At 46.4% G+C, this 8,543-nt stretch overlaps 1 protein-coding gene and 1 long non-coding RNA gene across 2 annotated transcripts; one reads left to right on the top strand and one right to left on the bottom strand.

The window, feature by feature from the left end:
* Positions 1 to 517: 517 nt before the first annotated feature.
* LOC114789104 (uncharacterized) lies at positions 518 to 2,005 on the bottom strand. The gene is made up of 4 exons (XR_003749616.1): positions 1,955 to 2,005; positions 1,706 to 1,870; positions 1,582 to 1,626; positions 518 to 1,503 (listed from the first exon to the last, which is right to left on the bottom strand). It is a non-coding gene; the product is annotated as an uncharacterized LOC114789104 (long non-coding RNA).
* A 3,121-nt stretch (positions 2,006 to 5,126) lies between these two features.
* On the top strand, positions 5,127 to 7,692 carry slc35g2a (solute carrier family 35 member G2a). Its single transcript, XM_028977750.1, has 2 exons — positions 5,127 to 5,271; positions 5,620 to 7,692. The coding sequence occupies exon 2, from the start codon at positions 5,633 to 5,635 to the stop codon at positions 6,860 to 6,862; it is 1,230 nt and encodes a 409-aa protein (XP_028833583.1). The 5' UTR covers positions 5,127 to 5,271; positions 5,620 to 5,632; the 3' UTR covers positions 6,863 to 7,692.
* The last annotated feature ends 851 nt before the right edge of the window (positions 7,693 to 8,543 follow it).

Genomic DNA, 8,543 nt, shown 5'->3' on the forward strand with positions numbered 1-8,543 from the left:
GCTGTTTATGTTTGTCAAAACAATAATCAGACTTGCAAAACCTCCCACAAGACGAGCAATATCTCGAACCTGTGACCCTTGAAGGGCATCCGGGGTCGTTACAAACATCACACCTGTATTTGCAACCATGCTCTCGGAACGAAGTGTAACCGGCATAGCAGAATTCACAGACATACGGCACCCCCATGAACGCCTTGAGGTTTAATATTCCGTAGTAATGGCTGTCGTGTATGTATAAAAAGGCTGTTTTTGTATGCGGTACAGTGCTAGTTTGAAATTTCTGCAACACCCCTACGTCTGATCTGTAAAAGATCACAATCTTGATGTCCAATAAGCTCTCAAATTTTGGAACATCATTAAAGCCGACTTTATGGTGAATAGGTAGTCCACACCGTGTCTGAAATGTGGCAGCCAATTTTTCTAAATAAGCTGTTGGTTTCTCAGGGTTTACAAAATTTGCCAGGCATATCGCGAAGCACAATTGGTTTGTGACATTAACGGGGCAGAACAGATTCATCCTGTTCTTGCTTATTATCTGATCATGAGCCAAATCACGCAATTTACGCCGTGCGCCCCCATCACGACCTCTAGCGATTGAAACAGTCAGGTGTAGTGTCTCATCGCACATGATTTTTTTATTGCTTTGGATTATTTTTTCGATGGCGTCCATCAGAATTTCATACGAATGGTTATTCGCGGGTGAAAGGATCGCATTAACATCTGAAACCAGGGTATCGCCACTCAGTGCGACGTCGAAAACACCGCTCTGTCCGGCCAGTGTGTGTGAGAATTTTACGATGTCTTTGAATACATCGTGGATGTGTGAAATATATGATGTTATGTCGCTGCTCGAAACGGATCTGAAATTAATATCACGACGCAGTACCACCCCATTGAACCGTGGTTTATGTGTAACATGATACCCGTCTATCACAGCATGCCTTATCGACGATCCTTCTAAGGATACTGGATCAGATTCAGCACCACAACCATTTTGAATTTGATGTAAAACATTATTAAACATCTCAATTTCCCCCCATGTCTCGACGTTTAACATGTCGTGTAGTGTTTTATTAAAATTGTCCACTGCATCACCACCAATACATTGACGTTTAGACGACTCCATTATGGTTGACAACAAGGTTTAAAACACCACTTACACACGTGAAATGCCACTTAAACGCAACAAAACCGTTGATAACGATGACCAATCAACACGCTTCAGATCTGATGTATGTTCTACAGCTTTGGCTATAATCCCCACAGTACTAATCAACTTTTCTTGCAAGTCATACACCTTAACAATGTTATCTAATACCTGTTTAAGGCATACACAGCATTCAGAATGATTAGAAAACCGCCGGTACCTCTGTGGGTCGATGTGGTTTGGTTCTGTTTGCGTAGCGATGTCTGATCTGGCAAAATCTACAGCATCCCACGCTTTGTAATCCGCGTTGGTCCAATCGGTGACAAAGTCGAGATCAACGTTTACGGGGATTCTACCTGTAACAAAATCACACGATGTTAAAATTTAATATTTCATTAAAATAACGATTGCGTTAAAACCATGTAAATACACACCTTCTGGCTTTTCCGGGAGCTTGAAAGCTGTTTTCGTCTTCTTTCCTGATAGTTTTATCAAACCTGATTGTCAATATTTTATTAAAATAATAATAAATTGTGTTAAAACATATGTAATACACACCTTGCGGCTTTTTCACCATATGTTTTTGTGCCTTTTCCACGCACAGATCCACCACGGGAGCTAGGTGCTTGCGTTTGCGTGTAGCCTTCCGACCTGACGGCTTGTCGACCCCTGTATCATCAACGCGTGGCTTAGGAATGGTGCCCACTAGTTGTCTGATGGTTGCTGTACAGAACGAGAGATATTACAATCACAACCATATGATGAAAATTTCATAAAAACCGTATTAGATAGTCATAAATATATTACCTAAACTGTCGGCTGAGCATCCAACATCCTCGGTTACAACGTTGTAATTGGATAATGTTCTGCTATTAGAATGCATACACGGTCAAAAACACACACTCACAACTATGTAGTGGTATTATTATTAGTAGGATCTGTGGTTTTTACAATTACCTTGGTATGAAATTTGTGGTTCAGAATCACCCGCACCAAAACCCTCGGTCCATAGACTTTCGAACCCCGGTGTTTCAAAACACGCCAGGTTTGATGGTCCTTCGAGTGGTTCTACAGAAAAGTTACACCTATTAACAAATAAATAAATAAAACACACACATACGTTGTAACAAGACTTATAGTTTATGTGTTATGAAAAACTTACTGAGAGTCCATAGTCGGTGATGATCCTTGCGATGTCGAACCGTTTGAATGAAGACCTCGTGGGCCTCTCTTGTTAAATAGGCCTCTGTGTGTGTGTGTGCGCACGTGAGATTTGTAAGTCCCACGTGATTCGGTGTTTGCGAGAATGGTGAAACCAGATGACTCACGTTGTAAAAACATATGTTGCGTTAGGTGTTAAAAAGCTTTGTTGGAGGATGTGCTAGGGGTCTGTGTGTGTGTGTGTGTGTGTGTGTGTGTGTGTGTGTGTGTGTGTGTGTGTGGGTGAGGGAAATCATAAAACGGTTTCATTTATTTTAACAGTAGGGGTATGAAATTAACATTGTTTGAAGCCAAAATAGTTTTTCTTTAACTAGAAACAGTTTTTAAAACATATATCATTTAAATAAGGTTTCTGTTTTGGTCTGTGTGTGTGTGTGTGTGTGTGTGTGTGTGTGTGTGTGTGTCAATATGAGACTCTGCTAGGTGTCGGGGAAGAATGTGTGATGAACCCGGGGAGGGATGTGCGTGGGGAAAGGGGTGTCATTGGGAGAAATGGGGCATAAGCCATCAGCAATAGCAGTAGTTGTAAATAAGTAATAAGAAATCTGTTTTAAAAGCTAGTCTAAGTGTATATGACATCTGTAATGCATCACATGGGGTAGAGCGATAGAGTATGTCCTGAAGGTGCTGTGATACTTCCTACATACAAAATGGGGGTTCTACCATATTTCAGTCAGTATATGAATAGAGTATGCGTTTGTATTTTTAAAATAGGTCTGTGTAAGTATTGTGTTTAAACGTGTTAAACACTGAAACAGTAGTTGAGTAAAACCATACACTTAAAAATAAGGTTTCTGTTTTAAAAGAAAGTTCTAAAGGGGTGTGTGATATTTGTAAAAGGTCACACGTTGATTCGGCGTTTGCGAGAATGGTGGAAACAGATGACTCACGTTGTAAAAACATATGGTGCGTTAGGTGTTAAAAAGATTTGGAGGATGTGCTAGGGGTATGTGTGTGTGTGTGTGTGTGTGTGTGTGTGTGTGTGTGTGTGTGTGAGGGAAATCATAAAACGGTTTCATTTATTTTAACAGTAGGGGTATGAAATTAACATTGTTTGAAGCCAAAATAGTTTTTCTTTAACTAGAAACAGTTTTTTAAAACATATATCATTTAAATAAGGTTTCTGTTCTGGTCTGTGTGTGTGTGTGTGTGTGTGTGTGTGTGTGTGTGTGTGTGTGTGTGTGTGTGTGTGTGTCAATATGAGACCCTGCTAGGTGTCGGGGAAGAATGTGTGATGAACCCGGGGAGGGATGTGCGTGGGGAAAGGGATGTCATTGGGAGAAATGGGGCATAAGCCATCAGCAATAGCAGTAGTTGTAAACAAGTGATAAGGAAACATGTTTTAAAGTTAGTCTAAGTGTATATGACATCTGTAATGCATCACATGGGATAGAGCGATAGAGTATGTCCTGAAAGATGCTATGATACTTCCTACATACAAAATGGGGGTTCTACCATATTTCAGTCAGTATATGAATAGAGTATCCGTTTGTATTTTTAAAATAAGTCTATGTAAGTATTGTGTTTAAACGTGTTAAACACTGAAACAGTAGTTGAGTAAAACCATACACTTAAAAATAAGGTTTCTGTTTTAAAAGAACGTTCTAAGGTGTGTGTGAGATTTGTATGTCACACGTTGATTCAGTGTTTGCGAGAAAGAGGTAATGGTATGCTGGCTTATAACACCTCCACAACAGCCATAGTTTGTAAACGAGTGGTAAGACATCTGTTTTTAAAACCTGTCTAAGTGTTTATGTAAGAATGGACATCGTGGGAACATACTTGTCTTACATAACAGATGTCCGAAGGGGGAAGGATGGAAGGAGGTCATAAATTACGCGCAGGGTCCGATGGAGAAGGCAGAAAGGGAGAAGGCCATAAATTACGCGCACAGTGTCCACTGTCCAGTGGAGAAGGGGAGAATGTAGAAGGGTAGATGGTCATAAATAACGCGCTTTTTCCTCATACAGAAATGCCATCAATCATTTTTGACATAAAGTATATAATTATTACTACTCACGACGCTTAAAAATCAGCCTGGCATAAAACTGCAGCTTCGTAGCTGTCGTTTGTTGAATGAATTTTTTACTTGACTGTAATGCTACTGACGGCAGGTCTGTTTGGCTACGGCAATGCTAAAATATTAGTTCAGACTACTTCAATTTTTATTTTTACGTTAAGATGGTGTTTTCTTTTTTCAGGGTAAAATTGCACATGAGCAAACATCGCCATCCCAACAGTGGGGAAAAAAAACTGTATCTGACTAACATGGTCCTGGGTTTTTGAGTTTTTTACTTTACTTTACTTGGCAGACGCTTTTATCCAAAGAGGACGACACCAGCAATTCTCATTCAGTTTCTATAGATTTTGAGTTACAAAACTATGAGCCCAACTTGTCAAGAATAGAACATGCAGGGGAATTGTTAAGTGCTGGACGAATTATTATAATAATAATTATTATTGTGAGTGTGTGTGTGTTCGATTGGTTTGAAATACTTTTTAAACAAGTGGGTTTTCAGCTGCTTCTTAAAGGTGGTGGTGGTCTCGGCTAGTCGAATGGAGCAGGACAAGTTGTCCCACCAGCCAGGGACAACAAAGGAGAACAGAGTCGATTGGGATCGGGGTCCTACATTGTACACACAGCAGCCGTTCATTACGTCGTTCTGTACGATCCGTTCGGTTCGTTTCATATTTAATGACGCTTTGCAATTAGGACAGCCTGCGCTCGATCAAGACGCGCGTCCACGTCCCCGCGGGAGCGCGCACGACGCCCGCCCCTCTCCGCTCCGGCCCCGCCCACCCCGCCGACGGTGAAGGGTAAACGCGCCTCGACCCTCCGTCCGGCGGAGGGGACCGCGGTCCCCGGCACGACTCCGTCCCGGGAGGTCGGTCCGAGGGAGCAGGTGAGCGGCCCTGCGGCACCTCCGGGCGGACGCGGACGCGCACGGTGGCCGCCGCTGCGTGGCCCGTCCTCTCGCTCTCGGGAGCCGGGGATGACCTTGGCTTCGGCCAAGCAGCCGTTTCTCCACAGTTCCTTTCGGTTCGAGGCGATCGATTTGCATTTCCAATGTTCCGTCGCCGCGTTCTTTTGTGCGTCATTCGGCTTCCACATCTGCACGTAGGGACCGCATCTCTGATGAGGCAGGGAGAGAGAGAGAGAGAGAGAGAGAGAGAGAGAGGGAGATTTTACACTCTCAGCTCCATTGAACTTCACTGGTGTAAAAATCTATCTCTTTTTTTTTTTTTTTTAGAACCTGTAGGACAATGGACGCGTCTCCCGCCAAGCACCTGCTGTCCCCGAAGAAGAGGGTGAAGATCCACCCCAACGCGGTGACCGTCAAGTACGCCACCCACTTCCCGCAGCCGGGCGACGAGGGCTACGACGACGCCCCGTCGTTCGAGGACTTCGGCTCGTTCCTGGAGGAGACCTCGGACAGGAAGCGTCTCACCGGGGCCAGGCGGGCCGGGGCCGTCCCCGGGGCGGCGGACGGCAAGCACAAGGACCGGGGCGTGGGCGGGCAGCTGCAGAGCTTCGGCGAGGCGTCCGTGACCGCCTCCCGCGTCACCTGGGCGGCGCTGTTCGGCGCGGCCCTGGCGCACGGCTGCGTGGCCCTCATCACGCGCCTGGCGGCCGACCGCTCCGGGGTGCCGTCCCTGGAGCTGCTCTTCATCCGCTCGGTGATCCAGGTGCTGTCCGTCGGCGCCGTCTACTACCGCCGGGAGGCCCCCTTCGGGCCCGAGGGCTACCGGCTGCGGCTGTTCCTCTACGGCGTCTGCAACGTCGTGTCCATCACCTGCGCGTACACCTCCTTCGCCATCGTGCCGCCCAGCAACGGCACCATCATGTGGCGCGCCACCACCACCGTCTTCAGCGCCGTCTTGGCGTTCCTGCTCATCGACGAGCGCCTGGGCCTGACCGACGTGGTGACGGTGGTGAGCAGCGTCTTCGGCCTCTGCCTGGTCATGGTCCCCGACATCCTCCGAGAAGATAAACTGACGGGCTTCTGGAAGGAGGCCTTTGGCTACACCATGACGGTGATGGCGGGCCTGACGGCGGCCCTGTCCATGATCGTCTACCGGGCCATCAAAGAGCGCGTGAGCATGTGGACGGCGCTCTTCACCTTCGGCTGGACGGGCACGGTGTGGGGCGCGTCCACCATGTTTATTCTCCAGGAGCCAATCATCCCCCTGGACGGGGAGACGTGGGGCTACCTGATCGGCATCTGCGTCTGCTCCACCGTGGCGTTCCTGGGCGTCTACTACGCCCTCAACAAGTTCCACCCCGCCCTGGTGAGCACCGTGCAGCACCTGGAGATCGTGGTGGCCATGCTGCTCCAGCTCATCGTGCTGCACATGGTCCCGTCCGCCTACGACGTGGTGGGGGGCCTCGTCATCGTCCTCAGCGTGGCGGCGCTCACCGCCGTCAAGCTGTACTGGGTCGGGAAGAGCCGGAGGGAGGAGTACGAGGAGATCCTGGATTCGCCCATCAAATGATCCCGAGTCCGTTCCCCATTCATTCCGATCGCGTGTCCGTCTGCCGTTCGTAAAGTTCCGGAAGGCGCCATACTTCTTCAAACCATTTCGCTGCCCTTTTTAATGTCACAAAGACGCCTGTGCAGAAAAGCCAAAAAAAAAAAAAACCTACGATTCACAGATATTAGTTTCAGCCGGGAATAGTGACCTTTGGCGTGACCTTTGGCTCACCGCGCGCCGCCCCGAGAGGATTTAATCGCATTCCCGTGACAGCGATCGATGCGACTCGCGCGAGGGGGACTCGAGGAAACAAGGGCAAGAGAGGGCGCCACCGAGGCCGCGGGCCCGACCCCGGCCGCGGTCAAAACGCCACCGAGCGGGTCGCCACGCGCCGGGGAAAACAGATAACGAAGGCGACACTGAACATTTAAAGGTCCCCTGACGTGGAAATTTCACTTTGTGAGATTGTTTATCATTGATACGGAATCTCATCGATCAACGCAGCCGTCGGATACGGTATTTGGGGACCAACGAGGCCGATGTGAAAGCAGAAAAAAAATTTCATGTCAGGAGACCTTTAATGGATCCTGAATAATCAGTGCTATTATCTGGCCAATACTTTGGAAGGTGGAAATGTCAACACTTCGTCACAAAATCTCGTCACGGTTCATTTTCTCCTTCACTTTCAAAAGTCGCTGAAATTCATCATGATAAAAAAAAAAAAAAAGTCATGTTAATACTACACGGTTCCATAAATTCATTCTGTTTCGTTGCAGGCCTGCATGTGATACTCTGAATGTAGTACTTGGTTGGGATTATTAAGAAAACAGTAAATATTTCAAGCATCAGAATCTGTCGTCACTGTGTTGTTCTTGACTGACGTGTGATGCCACGTTTCCTGGCGGTTTCCACAAGAGGGCAGACCCGTTTTCCAGTGTCGTCGCCACAACTAACAGACATGAACTAATCAGTACGACATAATGCAACCCTAATGTGAAAAATACTGCAGATGAAAGCTGTAAAATATGCAGAATACATTAGTGCATTACAATGAGAATACAGCGTGCCTTTAAAAATAATCTAAAACCTAAAAGAATTAAAAATCGAATTAAATAATTAAAAATCGAATTATTAAATCTAATAATTTAAATCTAAAATAGTGAAGTGATTGATAAACAGCACTGCACACGGTGACACAACGAAACGTGTCCTCTACCGTCACCCTTGGTGAGCAGTGGGCAGCCATGACAGGCGCCCGGGGAGCAGTGTGTGGGGACGGTGCTTTGCTCAGTGGCACCTAAGGGGCACCTTAGGGACTCAGGGACACGATGGTAGTAAGTGGGGTTTTATTTATTTATTTTAATTTTGTGCAGTGTGTGTGCATGTGTGTGTGTGTAAGTGTTAGATTCGTCTGAAATACTCTTTGAACAAGTGGGTTTTCAACTGCTTTTTAAAGGTGGTAGTAGTCTCAGAGACATTGGCTGTGATCATTTAAGGCCGCAGCTCCATTGTTTCAATAGATAAGAAACTAGTGATTTAGGTTATAAAACAGGGAAGTAGTTCTGGTTGCTTGGTAAACAACATAAATTAATGTTACACGAGCAATAAATTAGCAATAAATATGAAATTCTAATCCTTAAGGATTCAGACAGGACATTTCCGGACCGGAACGGCATCGGATGGACGCTGCTCCTCTACAGCC

This window comes from Denticeps clupeoides, chromosome 4 (assembly GCF_900700375.1).
Source record: "Denticeps clupeoides chromosome 4, fDenClu1.1, whole genome shotgun sequence".
Classification (NCBI taxonomy): Eukaryota; Metazoa; Chordata; class Actinopteri; order Clupeiformes; family Denticipitidae; genus Denticeps; species Denticeps clupeoides.

Bases quoted from the DNA above. Each gene is read 5' to 3' on its own strand.
- slc35g2a (XM_028977750.1), top strand. From the start codon at position 5,633: ATGGACGCGTCTCCCGCCAAGCACCTGCTGTCCCCGAAGAAGAGGGTG.